We start from the raw sequence: 17,689 nt of genomic DNA, 5'->3' as shown, positions 1-17,689 counted from the left end.
ATCTCTAAAATCCTCTTATCACTCTCTGCAAAATATCACTCACGCTCATTTTCCACTAGAGACCAAACCTTCTTTCTTCCGCAAAAATGCACGAAAGAAACGTTCCGAAAGGAAAGGAAACGAAATAAAATGAAACAAAACGAAAAAGCAGGGAAACTCGAAGGTTCTACGTGAAGAGGAATTCGAGCGTGCGTGCAGACAGGAGAGCGGATGGGAGCTATTGGAGGAAGCAACTCGCGACGATTCCGCTTGTGGAACAATGAGCAGAAAGGATATTTTCCGAGTGATCTCGAACCGCACGAAGGACGTGCTAAAACAGCAGTCGTTCGCTAGCTGCTCCCCGAATAATCGTATCTTGAAACAATATTTCTCCGATGATTCACCTTATCGAGAGCGAAGAATGTATCAAAAGCCCGCACGGTTCGAAAGCACGAGCGGGGTACAACGAGACGAAGAAACTTTGGAAAAGATACCCGGGACTCTCCGTAGAGAGCGCAATAAATTGCGAGAAAAGACGAACCAGGAAGTCGTGGAAACCCTTTGATCCGACGTATATTCTCACCCGATACGAAATGGAGTACGTATTCCTTAGATAGACGTCAAAGGATCACGCGTGGTTATGTCATTGACTATGTCGATGATTTCCAAAACGCGGTCTGCGCGAAACAGGGAAAAGGTGTTTTTCTTAAAATTATTCGCGTTTTTAAATATCTCATAAATATATAAAAATCTGCAGTCTGATAATTAGAATCATAATCTATTGTAATGTTTAATGATAGTACAAACATATGTTATATTATTGCACGATATACCGTTATATGCATATATGTTCAATGAATAATTTATTTATTTTATGAAGTCGTATACCTCGAGGATTACAAGTATCAGATCAATCAATATATATTTATAACAAACAGTCAAATGATCTTTCTAGGTATGTACTATCTGATTGTACATACCTAGTATCTGTATCTTGTATCTGATATATGTACATATATACATATACAGATACATATCTTGTATCTGAGGTGAGATTCTGTATTTTAGTTATCTCGAATATATATGTCGGAGATGAAAGAACATCGGAACCTTCCCTTTGGAACTTTGGGAAGATCCCTTAATACTGTAATCGAGATTCCACCATAGCTGTAATTAAGAAATTGTTGTCATTCAATCTGACTGTATTTATTTGAGATTTATGATAGTAAGTTCGGGCTCGACTCTCGACTAGTTATTTCACATTGAATTAACTAGATCGACGATGGCCCAATCACCCCTAACGGGAGCTACGGAGCGTATTTACAACAACACTGCTCTTCCTCCTCCGTGGCAAAGGGGCAATACACCCCATTTTGCAAACGACCCTCAAACGAAAAAACGCAAACTCGAAGCCAGCAGGGGCAATGTGAGCAAAAGGCAAGCCAACCCGCCAGCCAGCCAAGTGACTAACCACAACAGGTTCGCGATACTGGAGGCTGAGGTCGCTATGGACACAACCACAGAGGTAAATAAACAACATACACAAAAAACCCCCCTCCCCCGCCAATCTTCATCGATGATGTCATTGACATCCAATCAATGACAAAGACAATCCAAAAAGAAGTAGGCAAGAACGAATATAAACTGAAAATCAGCAACAAGAGCGTAAAAATCCTGCCGGCTAACCCTGACGCATACAGGAAACTAACGAAGTTGCTAAAAAACCTGAATGCCAACTTCCACACTTATCAACTCAAGCAAGAAAGACCATTTCGAGTGGTGCTACGCAACATCCACCACTCAGTCGACCTAGATGAACTAAAGTTCGAACTTCAAAATCTTGGCCATGAAGTAACAAACATAAGCAACATTAAACATAGAATCTCAAAAAATCCACTATCACTATTTTTCATAGATTTAAAACAAAAAGCAAACAACAAAGAAATCTACAACATCAACCGGCTGATGAACTCCATAGTTAAGTTCGAGCCACCTCTTGTAAAGAAAGAAATAGTACAATGCAAAAGGTGCCAAAGGTACGGCCACACGCAGAAATACTGCAATCATAACTTCCGGTGCGTAAAATGTGTAGGTAATCACCCCACTGACCAATGCACTAAATCCCCTGAAACCCCCGCTAAGTGCATCCATTGTCAAGGAGAGCATCCTGCGAACTACAAAGGATGCTCAGCCTACAAAACACTACATAATATTAAGTATCCAAAACTGAGACCCAAGGACATAACCATACAAGAACCTAAACCCCAAAAACTCACCTCACCATCAGTATCCTATGCGCAGGTAACACAAGGAAACGTAAACAACTCGAAAACACACAGTGTACACACAGAAAATAGAATTCCCACCCCACAAAACACAGACAACTTCACCAGACTCGAAAAACTTATCGAGAAGCAAACTGAGCAAATTAACAACTTGCTGTCACTACTCACACTCTTCATGGACAAATTCATACGCACAGAAGCAAAATAAAACCAATGAGAATAGCTCTGTGGAACGCCAACGGTCTAGCTCAGCACAAATTTGAACTAGAACTATTCTTAAAACAACAGCAAATAGACGTGATGCTCATATCCGAAACCCACTTCACCGACAAAAACTATCTCAAAATAAACGGTTATAACTTCTACCATACCTAACATTCCAGTGGAAAGGCCCACGGCGGCACCGGAATCATAATCAAATCAAACATTAAGCACTACGAACTTCCACCATTCCAGAAAGACTACCTCCAAGCAACAAACGTAGCAATAGAAGACTGTCATGGTACAATCACCACTTCAGCTGTATACTACCCTCCCAGACACTCCATCGCCAAAGAAGACTTTGACAGCTTCCTGGACATCCTGGGCAATAGATTCATAGCTGGAGGAGACTACAACGCCAAACACACCCAATGGGGCAGCAGACTGGTTACAGTAAGAGGCAAAAACCTCCTCAACAGCATAATAACCAACAACCTCAATTACCTTACCACATACGAACCCACACACTGGCCCACCGACACAAACAAAATACCCGATCTCCTTGATTTCCTCATAACTAAAAATATCTCGTCAAGACACGTTCAAATCAATTCCTCGGCTGATCTCTCCTCTGATCATTCCCCCGTGATAGTAACAGTCAGTTCAACTATCATCGAGAATACACCTAATGGCTCCATTCATAACCAACACACCAACTGGCAGCTCTTTAGAGAAGTCTTTACACACACAACTTCAGCCTCAACTTCACTAAAAACCAATGAAGAAATCGAAGCAGCCACGGAATACCTAAACACGAGCATAATAAACGCTATCCGCTTCTCCACATCGGCAAAAACGTCCATCAGCAAACACGAATATCCCCAGTACATACTAAAAAAAATAGCAGAAAAACGTAGACTAAGAAGAGTATGGTAGACCCATAGAACACCGGAGGACAAACGCAAACTAAACAATGCAACTAGAAAGCTATCCAAAACCATAAAAAACTACAATAATGACTGTTTTCACAAATATCTCGCCAGCTTGTCCCCCACAGCCGACTCCAACTACTCACTATGGAAGGCCTCCAGGAAACTCACGCGCCCCCCACAAATAATACCTCAAATCCGCCGCCCGCAAGGTGGATGGGCGCGTAGCCCTATAGAAAAAGCCAACCTATTTGCCAAACACTTGTCTGAAGTATTCAAACCCCATTCCTCCGTAGCTGCTGCGGACATTATCGAATACTTGCACACTCCCTTCCAAATGTCCCCTCCTATTGAACCCTTCACTTCTGCAGAGATCATAGAAGCAATCAGTCGCCTAAACCCCAAGAAAGCAGCAGGTCACGACCTAATAGGAAATAAAGCAATCAAGGAACTTCCCATAAAAGGGATTGCACTCATCGCATCAATCTTTAACGCTATCCTCCTATCGCCCAATCAGTCTTTTACCTACCCTGTCTAAACTATTCGAGAGGATGCTCACGAATCGTCTCCTTCCACTCCTAGAAGAATTGAAAATACTCCCAGACCACCAATTCGGCTTCCGAAAACAACACTCAACAGTAGAGCAAATCCACCGCATAACCCACATGATCAGCCAAACCCTTGAAAAGAAAAAATATTGCTCAGGGGTATTCCTAGACATCCAACAGGCATTCGACAAAGTATGGCATGAAGGGCTACTCTACAAGCTTAAAAAAATCCTACCCCACCCATACTACTCCATCTTAAAATCCTACCTAACCAACAGACAATTCATAGTTAAATGCCTAGGCGCCACTTCCGCAACATTCCCAATAGAATCCGGCATACCCCAAGGTAGTGTCCTCGGACCCCTACTGTTCTCCATCTACACTGTCGACTTACCTATATCAAACGAGGTAACAATAGCAACATTTGCCGACGACACAGCACTATTAGCTACCCACGCAGACCCGGTAATTGCCTCATCCACTCTCCAGCGAAGTCTCGACTCCATAGAAAAGTGGTTCCAAAAATGGGGCTTCAAAATAAACGAAAAAAAATCCTCTCATGTAACCTTCACGCCCCGAAAACAAACCTGCCCCCAGGTCACCATTAACAACACATTAATCCCAAGCAAGGACTCCGTAAGATACCTGGGCATGACCCTGGACAGGAGGCTAACTTGGAAAAAACATATCTCAGAAAAAACAAAGCAATTAAAGGAAAAACTAAGAAAATTCTATTGACTCACGGGCCGACGCTCCAAACTAAACATACAGAACAAAATAACCCTCTACAAGGCCGTAATAAAATCTGTCTGGACCTACGGAATCCAACTATAGGGAACAGCAAGTAATTCCAACATTGAAATACTCCAACGCTTCCAATCGAAAACGCTAAGATCCCTATTAAATGCACCCTGGTATGTTACCAACGAAACAATCCACCTTGACCTCAAGATACCTACAGTCAAAGATGAAATACACAAGTCCAGAAGCAGATATAACACAAGAGTCAACAACCACCACAACCCACTAGTCACCCAACTACTGGACACGACGGAACAGATCCACAGACTAAAAAGAAAATACCCTCTAGATTAAATCCTTAGTTTCTACTAGAACCAACAATATAAAACTATTATAATCCATGTCATTATATCACGCCAAACTAAGTTACTGAAAATTCTCAACGAGAATTGATTGTAGATATTCTAATAAATAAATAAAAAAGAAAAAAAAGTTCGGGCTCGAAGCGACAACCGGTCGCCGAACGTAGCCGCGGTCAACGGATGAACGTTTTGTCTAACAAAGGCATGAAGTAACTCTGTAGCTCTCCTTAAAAAGAAATAGTTGTAGCGGCATACGATAGTAAACATTTCTGTCTCGTGGTTCGCCACACGCAGATTCCATACTTCGGGTAAGATGATTACCAGACGTCGACGCATCCTCACAGTATATGTTTAGCTGGCCCGAGGACCCGTTATAAATCTTAAGTTTCAGTTATCTAAAGTCCTTCAAACAGATTTTTTTTTTTTTTATTTATTTATTAAAATTCACAATTTGTCCAATTTGGACATTTGGTGGAATTTTTTAACGGTTAAATTAGCATGTTGGTGGCTACCCCCAGCGGGGTACCATCCTCGTGTTTCTTAGGTTGTGTCCTTTATAAGGTCTGCTGGGTGCTTCCTTTTTAGTCTTCTGTCCATATTTGTGATTTTGTATGTTTCCGCAGCTAGCCGGTTTATGTGTGTTGCTATTCTTAATTTGTATTTCTCGGAGTATCTGTTGATTTCTTCCTTGACCGTTGGCATTCCCAGGTCCCTTCGTATATCTTCGTTTCTGACGTACCAAGGTCCGTTTACTATTGTCCTGAGGATTTTAGCCTGTATTACCTCTATTTTGTTTATATGGCTCATTGCTGCCGTCCCCCATAGTGGTATTCCGTACGTCCAGATTGGTTTTATGATCGTTTTATATATTTTTAACTTGTTTTCTGTGCTTAGTTTGGATTTTCGGCTTGTTAGCCAATGCATTTGTCTTCTTGTTTTCTGTATTTTTTCTACTATTGATTTGATGTGTAGTTTCCAGGTGAGTTTTTGATCTAAGTGGAGTCCTAGGTATTTGACATGCTTTGTTTGCGTTATATGCGTGCCGTTCAATAGAATGTTTGGTGGTGTCTTTTTCCGTAGCGTGAATGTAATATGGTTGCATTTATTGGGGTTTGCTTTTATTTGTTTTTCTTGTAGCCAATTTTCTATTTTTACGATGTGTTCTTGTAGTATTTTGACTGCCGTTTCTGGGTTAGTATGCCTGACTAGTATAGCTGTGTCGTCCGCGAATGTCAATACTGTGCTGTTGGTAGTTGTTGGTATGTTCGCCGTGTATAATGTGTATAGTATTGGGCCTAGGACGCTTCCTTGTGGTACCCCGGCCTTGATGTCTTTAACTTGAGAATGTGTGTCCTTGATTTTTATTACGAAGGTTCTGCAGCTTAGGTAGGATTTTATTAAGTGGTGTATTTGCTCCGGGAATTGTTTCCTAATTGTTTGTAGTAGACTTTCATGGTTAATTTTATCGAATGCTTTCTCTATGTCTATGAAGAGGGCTGTGCAGTATTCCTTGTTTTCTAGTGCTACTATTATTTCGTTTATAAGCCTGTGCATTTGCTCTATCGTGGAGTGTTTGTTTCTGAAACCAAATTGGTGATCCGGTATTAGTTTTTTTGTCTCTATTATTGGTTTTATGCGGTCGTATATTATCTTTTCCAGTATTTTGGAAAATACTGGAAGCAGTGATATTGGTCTGTAAGATGCAGTTTGGTGCGGGTCTTTGCCTGGTTTATGTAACATTTTGATCTGTGCTAATTTCCATGGTTTGGGGAAGTATTGAATTCTTAGAATTGCATTGAATATTACTGTTATTAGTCTTATTGCTTTTGGCGGAAGGTTTTTTAAGATTTTACCATTAATTAGGTCGATTCCTGGCGCTTTGTTGTTTTTTGTTTTATCAATTATGTTTCTAATTTCTTGTGCCGATGTTTTAGGTATGGTGTATTCCTTGTCGGCTGTGGTAGCAGTGGTTTGTGGATCCTCCTCCGTATGACTTTTGAGGTTGCTGTTGTTGGTAATGTGTGGTGTGAATGTGTTGTAGAGGTGGTTGGAGAATTCTTCAGCTTGTTCTTCGTTGCTTCTTGCCCATGTGTTATCTGCTTTTCTGATTGCCGGGACGGGTATTATTGGCTTCCTTATTTTTTTCGTGGCTTTCCATAGTGAATAGTTGGTGTTCTCGTGTGTGGAGAGTGTCCCTATGAACTTTGAGAATTCGTTATCGTTGTGCTCCTTTATTTTGTTTTTTATTTCCTTTGCAAGTTTGTTTAAGTGTTTTTTGTTTTCTCGGGTTCTGTATTTTTGCCATTTTGCTTTTGCTTTTCTTTTTTCTTTGATTTTGTCGAGTATTTCTTGCGGGATTGTTATTGTTTGTCTGCTGGTTGGTTCGGGAGTAGTGGTTGTCCTTGCTGCTTCCTGAATAGTTGCTGTCAATGTTGCTACTGCCTGTTCTATGTGTTCAGGAGTTTTTAACGGGATGTTGCAGTTTATTTTGCTTTCTATTATTTCTTTGAAAGTTTGCCAATTGGTGGTTTTATTGTATAGTGTTTCTGGTTTGCTATAGTGAATTGGTTTGTTTCTGTATTCAATTATTATGGGTGTATGATCGGAGCTGAGCTCGAGGTTGGGTGTTATTTTTAGTTTATTTGTGTTTAGTCCCCTTGTAACTGCAAAGTCCAGAAGATCTGGTTTTTTGTTCAGGTCAGTCGGCCAATGTGTCGGTGTTCCTGTGGATAATATATTGAGGTTATTATTTCTAATGTATTTTTCTAGTGTTCTACCTCGAGGTGTAGTGTTTCTTGATCCCCATAGCGTGTGCTTTGAGTTGTAGTCACTCGCTGCGATGTACTTGTCCCCTAGGTCCTGGAAGCATTCTTCCCACATTTGTGTTGTTATTTTGTGTCGCGGAGGCACATATACTGCTGACAACTGGAAGTAGTTGCTGCTAGTTTGAACTGTAACAGTGGTTGCTTGTAAATATTCTTTGTTAACTTGGCTGTGTAGATAATGTTTGATATCGTTTCTATCACTGCTGTCCCTCCGTGAGCTTTTCCTGAGAGGTGTTTGGTATCATATATGGTGTAGTATGGTATTTTCAAGTAGCTTTTTGTAGTGAAGTGTGTTTCTGAGACAAGTAGTATGTCTATATTGTTATTGTATATGAATGTTTTAATTTCGAGGGCCCGTTGTTGTAGGCCGTTTGAGTTCCAGGCTGCTATTTTTAGAGTGTCCGTTTTTATTTTTTGCTTAGCACGTTTGTAATTAGTTGTAGCATGACTGTGATTTGTTGAGTTTGCTGTTTTAGTACTGCGTTTTGTTCGCTTATCATTCTGGTTAGCATTTCGGTGTTCTTTATGGATTGTTTGAGCAGTTCTTTGATTTCTGCAGTGTCATTGTTACCATTGCTGTGGTATTGGTTGTCTGTATGTGTCGATTGGCTGGTTACTTGAGCGTAGTTTAGACTACCAATGGTGTTGGTGCTGATGGGTTTGGTGTTTGTTACTTGCTCTGTATTTGGTATTATTTCGGGTTTTGTGCTGTCCTGTTGGGCTTGTGTGTTAGTGATTGTCCTGCTTCGTAGGGGCGGAAACAGTTTACGTTGTAATTGTTTCCTAGCTTCGCAACCTTTATAACTGGCTGGGTGTTTTCCGTTGCAGTTGTAGCATTTAACCTCCTCTATTTTTCCCGTGGATGGGCAGTGTATCGTAAGATGATTTTTTGCGCATTTAACGCATGCCAGGATTCTGTTGCAATAGTTTTTAGTGTGTACGTATTGTTGGCACCTTATGCATTGTGGGATTTCTTTTTTATGTCTAGGTGGCTCCACTTTTACTATTGTGTTTAGTAATTTTTCTATATCGTATATTTCTTTGTTGTTGTTTCTAGGTTCTAGTTCAACTAGGAATAGCGGTAATGGTTGTTTGGTATCGTATTTGTTAATGTTATTAATTGTCCTTACCTGGTGTCCGATTTTTGCCAGTTCTTCACTTATTTTTCCGGTATTTGTTTTTGGGTGTAGTCTCCTGATTACTGCTTTGTAACTTTTGTCAGTCTTGAGTTGAAAAGTGTGATACGCTGCGTTTTTTTCCTTTAGTGATCTTGTAATTTTTCTGAATATTTCTGGGGTGTTGGTTTGCACTTTCACCTGGTCTATTTTTATCTGTTTGATAACATAGTTGTCTTTCCCTGCAGTGTTGTTTAGGAGTTCGATGAGGGGGTCAATTATTTTCGCATCTATGTATATCGGTGGTGGTTTGGGAATGCGGTTTGTCGGACTTTCCGTTGGGTCCGTTGCTGCCTCTTCTGGCAGTGCGCTGAATGGATTATGCAGCTTGATATCTTGTAGCCATTGTTTTTTTTCAAATGTATCAATTTTCCTCGCGCTTGCGAGCGGGGTTACCTTCCGTTTTTTTGCTGGTACCGTCCAGCTTTCTTCCTGGTGTATTGGTATGTTTTCCTCCCCGCCGGATTGTGTTGTTTCCATAATATTGTCTTTTTTCTCTACATATATAGAGTCTGTAGCTCTATTTATGAAATATGTTTCTCCTGAATTAACTATTTTTATTGATGGAATCTGCATGATTCCACGTTTTGTCGATGGGCGTTTACTTTGTCCCTTTCTCTTCCCTCTTGCCGCACTTTCACTGGAGCACTGTTTCGCACGTCCGTTTAGGTCGCCTGCCCAGACGGAACTGTGTGCTCCTTCTTCTCGGGTCTCGAGATGACGTAAGTCTCCTTTGGTCGTGCAGTACACTTCGCTGCAACATGTCCAAATTCGTTGCAGCTAAAGCACTTCACACCTTTCTCTTTCTTCGGACACGTAACACTTAAGTGATCGTCACCGCCGTAATTGAAGCACCTTTTGGGATAACTGCTCGTTTGTCTCGATTGATTCCGCATTGCTGACCGTTTTGCTTTATCGTCCTTGCGTTCCCCAGATTTTGTTTTCGCCCTCATGTCACTTTTCATCGCTTCATACCGCTTGAAGCGTTCCTTCAGCTGCTGCATATTCCTGGCCCCGTATAGTATGGCTTTATTCGCGACCTCATCGGGAATACTCTGGATAATATAGTCGATTACCGACTGTGTATCGACTCTTCCTTGTTCCGCAATCTCACGCATATTATACATATACTGAAGCAGACTCTCGTCTGTTCTTTTCGTTCTATGTGCTAATTCCTGATGTACCTTCCGGTCACTCACTATGTCTGGGAATTCATCTACCAACGCCTTTTTAAACTTCGCCCAGGACTTCGTGCATCGTTCTTGGCGTGCGAAAGCTTGAGCAGAGCCTGTGAGAAGCTTCCTGGTGAAAACCACCATGTGGATGTCCGACCAGCCACACACTTCCGCCATTTCCTCGAAATCTTTTATCCATTGGCTCACATTCGGTAGGTCATCTCCGCTGAATTTTCCTAACGAGTCTTTTACGTCTTCAAACGTTAACACCGTGCACTTAGGCTCGTCTTGCCCTCGTCGTCTTACCATTGGAGTCACCCGAACTCCGCCGTCTTGACTACTAAGATCGTGATTCCCTGGACCGTTGCCGTCTAAACGGTCCCCAATCACGCCCATCTCATCGTCGTCGTCGTCTTCTAAAACATCGTCGTCATTGTCGTCTTCTTCTCGTGCACCGTGTTCCCGATCTAAACGTACCGTAGCCAGCAATCGCGTTACCAGCTCGCGCTTTCTACCCGTTAATCTCAGCCGTCGTTTTCTCAGCTCGTCTTTTAACTCAGGTATTCGCATCTGAGCCACCTGCTCGTCAGTCAAATCTGCTTCTCCTGCAATGTAGTTACTCATCGTTCCGAAATATCACTTGTCACTCAGCGCTCTAGATCCCGGCTCGAGCCCCCAAAATTATGTAGTAACTTAATGGGTCTTAGAGGAAAGGACAAGTAATGATGTTTTGATTGAATTAACAATATTCGAAGCAACGAAATAATTACAATGCCGTCGTACGTCTTATTTTCAGACGCGGCTTTCGACTTCCCGATTCATACTCTTCGGCTTCTACACTCGCTCGCTCTCGCTTCTCAATTCACACTCTGCACATCTTTTGCATCCGTCCTCTCCGGCTTCTCAACTAATACTGCCTTTAGCGTCTCTTTTGTCTTTTCTCGTCGTTCGAGACACGTGTCCCGAAACGCCCGTGGCCAGGGTCACGCGGGCCCTTTCCACGAAACTATCCACTTAAAAAGGACCGACGACACATTGATGTACCCGACGATGCCGCGGCTCTCGCGACATTGTTTACGATTCGGCAGATATCTTAGGCCTCTTGTCCACGATACTACATATATAAGTTATAACACTGTTAATCACGGAGTTATATCATTTCAACCACCCCTATTGTCTTAACGGTAATGGGGGGATTGATCTACTCGCGGCGTCGATTATTATAATCGTAACGGGAATTTACGACTCCCGTTGACGTGTTTCCTCGCGATTGCGTCTCCCCGCGATTGGTCGAATTTACATGGTCCTTCGAGCCGGATCACGTGCCAGTGTCAAGTGAAGTGACCACACAGTGCCACTTGTTCCCATTGAATCCAACAGCGAAAGTGTATCACTCTACTAAGGTCAGTGACGTCAGGAGCATCACCTTCGAAGAGAGATACCCATTCGTCGAGACAGGCACCCAGCCAGCGTCCCGACATAACTAAGCAATCAACTTTGAGAAGATTTCAAGTCGGTCCACATCCCGAATCATGCCGACCCCAGCTAAAATCAACAGCATAAGGAAACGACGTGATAAACTGTTCGAAGGCACGTTAACGACTGTAAGGGAACGCATCGATAGATACGAACAGTCAAACATGTAAGAGATTGCATATTTGAGATCATATCAAGCCCTACTTCAGGACGGGTGGAAACGATTCCTATCACTCCAGAGCAAGTTGGACGACATCGAGGAAGATGACATCGTTCAGGAACGCGTAGCGTCGGAACAGTACAGGTCCCTGGACACGAGAATACAGGTCCTCCGGGAAGGAAATCGATCTTCAATCCCGTCGACATCTAAGGGCATCGATTTTCTCGAAGCGAAAATGCATTTGCCAGAAATGCGGCTACCGGCATTTGACGGGAAATTCGAAAATTGGAACGCATTTTATAATACCTTCAACTCGGCTATCGACAAGAACGCTTGCCTAACCACCTTGCAAAAATTCCACTATCTGCGGGCTTCCTTAGTAGGGGCAGCCGCGAACTGTGTAAACTCTCTAGTTTTCCATGAGGAGAACTATCCGAAGGCTCTGAGCCTTCTCAAGCAGAGGTGCGATTGTCCACGACGCATCGTGTCATGTCATAGCCTTGCGATCATTAACTATCCAAAGCTGACGCAGTGTTCTCCAATGGCCCTAAGAGACTTGGCCAATGTCGTAAGACAGAACCTTGATGCACTAACCAGTTTGGGACAATCCATAGAGGCGAATAGCATCCTTCTCGACCTCATCAGCACCAAGCTACCCGATCACATCAGACAACAATGGGAGCTAACCTTGACCAACAAGAAGGTACCTCAATACACCGATTTGCTAGATTACCTCGAGAATCTAGCGCTCACAGGCATATCGCCCTCCGAGGTCAAGCAAATTAAATTACCAGACCAACCCAAACGAGTCCGACAGCGTAAGATACGAGGACAGATATTCACCGCATCCCAAGTCAAGAATTCCTGTCATTCTTGCAAGGGACAACACTCCATTTGGCATTGCGACGCATTCAGAGCCAAAAGCGTCAGCGAACGCTTGAAGGAGGTCAAAAGTGCACTCTTGTGTCTGAATTGCCTGAGTGCGGGACACACAACTCGGGATTGTCATGCCGGGTCTTGTCGGGTGTGTGGAGGTCGCCATCATACTATGCTACATCAGGACAGGCAAAAGGCAAGGTCGACTTCCTCCAATTCAAATCGAAGTTCCTCCTCTTCCAGCAGGAGATCATCTACATCCCCGTCAAGACTCGGAAGGCCGCTAGGAAGCATAAACCAGGGGCATCACGGACAAGCTCGTCTTCAAGTCCATCCAGTCCGAGACGGACACACAACTGACGCTAGGAATGCAGAACCCCAACAAGGACCGATCAAACCCTACCTGCAGATCCCGAGGTATTGTGCAATGAACTAGTAATCACAGCTCAAGTCAACATGCTAACCGACAAACGGCAACCTATCCGTTGCCGTGCGTTGCTCGATACTGGATCCAGCATGAACTTCATTATTAGAAGACTAGCCAATTCCCTTAGAATAAGGCAAAAGAAGTGTTCGGTCCCAATTGGAGTTCTCGATACCTTAACGACGACGGCAAGGCGATACATAACGGCTACGATCACGTCCACCGACGGCACCTATGAACGTACAATAACGTTCCTCATCATCCCGGCTATCTCGACCCTGATCCCAAGTCAACACATAGATCGCTCGACATTGGAGATACCAAAGAATATCAAGCTGGCCGATCCACGATTTCATGTGCCAGGTCCGATCGATGTCTTACTGAGCTCAGGTACGATACTTGCGTCGATGTGCGTCGGACAGATTAATCTGACGCAACCAGACGAGCTGGAGCTGCGTTTACAAAAAACCCGATTCGGCTGGGTAATCGGGGGGAGTCCAACTTACCAAATCGCGACAAATGCATTCCACGTCTCCACAACGGCTCTGCAAGCTGACCTCACGTGGTTTTGGGAAATTGACGAAGGACCCCCGATTCAACACCTCTCAGAGGCAGAGCGACGATGCGAAGAACACTTCCGAGATCACGTCCGAGTCACCAGCGAAGGACGATACATCGTCGCCCTCCCCTTTAACAACCAGGTCTCATCCCTTGCATCATCCAAGGCACTAGCGATGAAACGACTCGCGTCACTCCACCGCCGATTCCAACGCGATAACTCATACGAAATCGCGTATAGTAATGTGATCCAAGAATATGTAGACCTGGGTCACATGACGAAGATCGACACTGATCACCCCGCTAACCAGGAGTATTATCTGCCACATCACGGCGTGATCAAGGAATCAAGCGACACCACTAAGCTCCGGGTTGTGTTCGATGGATCAGCGTCAAACAACACTGGAGTATCACTAAACGATACTTTGCTCACCGGACCAAAGTTGCAGGAGGATCTATTCGACATTCTACTGGCAGACGATTGGCAGACGACGAGGGACACCAATTCCCACGAGCGTCATTGGTATTACAGCGCGATTTCTACGTAGATGACGCCCTCACCGGAGCTGATACGAAGGAAGAGGTACTGTCGATCAGGAAGGAGCTCACCGACTTTCTGCAATCAGGCGGCTTCAATATTGGAGGATGGGCTTCCAACGTTTCGGACATACTGAGGGGGCTATCTGAACAAGACAAATGCCAGAAGTTACAATTGGGTGATTCTCAGACTATAAAAACCCTCGGGGTTTTTTGGGATTCCCAGGTTGACGCAATCCTTTATTCGGTCGATACCCTAGCTGATCTCCCACGGGTTACAAAGCGATCAATAAGTTCGGCGATCGCCAGAATTTATGATCTATTAGGATTGCTAGCGCCAGTGATCATTCGAGCAAAAATTATTTTGTAACATGTCTGGTCATTAAAAATCAACTGGGATGAACCACTTCCCGCGGATCTGCATACGGGCTGGAGCCGGTACTACACCCAATTAGCGTTGATAAACAACGTCCGGTTTCCACGAAAAACTGTAATACCAGCAGCGACTAGGATGAAATTACACGGCTTTTGCGATGCCAGCGAGAAGGCTTACGGAGCCTGCGTCTATCTCCGCACCATTAGTTCCGATGGCTCCATCCAATCCCATCTACTCACCACGAAGTCAAAGGTCGCTCCGCTCAAAACACAGGCTATCCTACGACTCGAACTGAGCGGAGCACTACGTCTGGCTACCTTGATCGCATCAGTCCAGAAGGCCCTAACGATCAAGATCTCTCGGATCGTATACTGGACTGATTCCACCATCGTGCTCCAGTGGATCAAATCCTCGCTGCATATGTTAGACATTTGTGGCGAACCGATCCAAATCAAGACTAACCTCTCCGACTGGCGCCATGTACCTACCGCCGATAATCCAGCGGACCTCATCTCAAGGAGTTCCTGCGCCTGTCGATTTGGAAAAATGGACCAGAGTGGCTCCAGCAAAACGAAGAGCATTGGCCAACATGGAACCTAACTCCGTCGGGCGAAGTCCCTGAGCAAAAAAGGTCAACCTGCCTGGTAGCGAACCCCGTCGACCCTACAATATTAGAAAAATATTCGTCATGGTCAAAACTAACCAGAGTCGTCGCTCGTTGCCTTCGATGGAGACACAAGCAAAGCGGGGCGGTATCTCTAACAGTAGATGAACTCATTTCGGCAGAAAATAGATTGCTAAGACTCCTACAAAACATCCATTTTTCGAAGGAGATTCGTACACTACAAAAAGATCGGACCACGGCCGTGGGAGGGAAACTCCAACGCCTAAATCCTTTCCTCGACAATGAAGGGATATTACGAGTAGGAAGACGACTCAATAACTCACAGATGCCCTTTCACCAAAGGCATCCGATCATTCTGCCAAAATTGTCAGTGACTGAGCTCATCATCGACCACGAGCATCGACGCAACCATCATTCAGGGACCCAGTCCACATTATACGCGATTAGACAACGCTACTGGCCTGTCGACGGCTGAAGCCAAGTATGGCGCACCATCAAGAGGTGCGTCCGTTGTTGCCAAGCCAATCCACCATCAGTAGAATACCTGATGGGAGATCTGCCAGAGTCATGTATCACCGAGTCGCGGCCCTTCACGAACATCGGGGTCGATTATTGCGGTCCGTTCTATGTCAAGGAGAGAAGGGATCGCAATCGCCGAAGGGTAAAGGTGTACGTCGCCATATTCATATGCCTGGCTACCAAAGCCGTTCATATCGAATTAGTGAGCGATCTGACAACCGACGCATTCCTTGCCGCTCTCCGCCGGTTTATCTCTCGGAGGACATTGTGCGACAATCCTTTCGGACAACGGCACTAACTTCGTCGGAGCCAACAGGGAGTTGAAAGAACTTCATCTCCTATTACAATCCGACGACCACCAAGAGAAAGTACAGACCTTCCTCACCGACCGGCAGATACAATGGTCATTTAACCGTCCGAATTCACCACATTTTGGCGGTTTATGGGAAGCCGCGGTGAAATCGTTTAAACGGCATCTTATTCGCGTCGTTGGCACGGAATTCTTGATCTTCAAACATCTCAATACTCTGGTTATTGAGATCGAAGCGATGTTGAATTCCCGTCCACTTACTTCCATCTCCACAGATCCTAATGATCTCCCGGTCCTCACTCCCGGACATTTTTTGATAGGTGACACATTTACAAACATTCGGGAACGAGATCTTAGGACAACCCAACCAAGCCGGTTATCTAGTTGGCAACGTATCCATCAGCTTAAGCAGGAATTTTGGAGTCGATGGTACCGAGAGTACTTCAACGAATTAACCAGCCGTAGCAAATGGTACAAGGGCAAACATGGCATTCGTGAAGACACCATCATAATTCTCCGAGAAGATAACGTTCCATCTATGCATTGGCCCTTGGGCCGAGTCATTAAGGTCCTCCCAGGAGCCGACGGAATTATACGGACAGCCACGGTGAAGACAGCGACGAATATCCTGGATCGCGGCGTCAAACGGTTGATTCCACTACCCTGTCAACCCGAACCGGAGGAACCCGGACAACCACGAATAGCGGAGAACGCGGACGAAAGTTCCCCCTGATACCACCCATGGACTTTTGATCGGGGTCCTCTCAACGGGGGAAGGATGTTACGTCGCGTGAAAAGGTCTGCGCGACGTACCTTAATGTCAAATCGTCAAGGCCCAAGCGTCGTTAGAGAACCCTCAATAAAGCTAAGGCCCACCATAAACCGATTCTCATTAGCTTGCAGGAACCTTGAATCCTGCAAGTATTTTCGGTTTATAGCTGGTACTTAAAAAAGTCCTTAGGTTTATTGAACGTTCTTAAAAATTACGGAGTAAGCTGGTAGTTATGACGGGAAAAACTGTTAATTATATGCTAGGGAAAACCAGGCATTTGTATAATGGAAATGTCAGGATTTTCCCACGAGTCATGCCGGTAAGGTGCTTCCATCTCCCAACTTCAATCGTTAACGTTTTAGCCAATGGTAACGGGGATTCGTGTCCTCATGTTCATAACGGAAAGTACGAACAACGTATCAGCTTCCTTCGTTCAAAAACCACCCACATCTCGAGCTTTCCTCCGTAAGTCCCAAAGGTCAGACACACAAGGGAGTCAGTTCAAGTTATTCAGTTCAAGTCAGTCAGTCAATTCAAGTCACTCAAGTCACACAGTCGAAGTCAAGCAGTCAACGTCTATTCATTCGGTCATTCGGTTGATTCAGTTGATTCGATTCAGTCAAGGTCGGATCTGATCAATCGCTACGTCTGCTACGAAACGAGAGCCTTCATCTATCAGATTGGCAGTCAGAATCTGAGCAAGATCAAGGCAATCCTTATACTCAGCGACGTTACTAGTGTGTGTGATTATACGAAGTTGTTGGAAAATATATAAGTTATAACACTGTTAATCACGGAGTTATATCATTTCAACTACCCCTATTGTCTTAACGGAA

At 44.2% G+C, this 17,689-nt stretch overlaps 3 protein-coding genes across 3 annotated transcripts; all 3 read left to right on the top strand.

Annotated features, from left to right (window-relative positions):
- Positions 1-11,752: 11,752 nt before the first annotated feature.
- Positions 11,753-13,168, top strand: LOC105666506. Its single transcript, XM_012316596.2, has 2 exons — positions 11,753-11,824; positions 11,906-13,168. Exons 1-2 carry the CDS (start codon positions 11,753-11,755, stop codon positions 13,166-13,168), a joined length of 1,335 nt encoding a protein of 444 aa, XP_012171986.2.
- Positions 13,169-13,188: 20 nt separating this feature from the next.
- LOC105666507 lies at positions 13,189-14,262 on the top strand. Its single transcript, XM_012316597.2, has one exon. It carries the CDS (start codon positions 13,189-13,191, stop codon positions 14,260-14,262), a length of 1,074 nt encoding a protein of 357 aa, XP_012171987.2.
- A 1,473-nt stretch (positions 14,263-15,735) lies between these two features.
- LOC105666508 lies at positions 15,736-16,814 on the top strand. The gene is made up of 2 exons (XM_012316598.1): positions 15,736-15,913; positions 16,081-16,814. The coding sequence occupies exons 1-2, from the start codon at positions 15,736-15,738 to the stop codon at positions 16,812-16,814; spliced, it is 912 nt and encodes a 303-aa protein (XP_012171988.1).
- The last annotated feature ends 875 nt before the right edge of the window (positions 16,815-17,689 follow it).

Source organism: Bombus terrestris, chromosome 14 (genome assembly GCF_910591885.1).
Source record: "Bombus terrestris chromosome 14, iyBomTerr1.2, whole genome shotgun sequence".
NCBI lineage: Eukaryota > Metazoa > Arthropoda > Insecta > Hymenoptera > Apidae > Bombus > Bombus terrestris.
The sequence above is the reverse complement of the archived record's forward strand: the minus strand, read 5'-3'. Positions and strand labels throughout refer to the sequence as shown.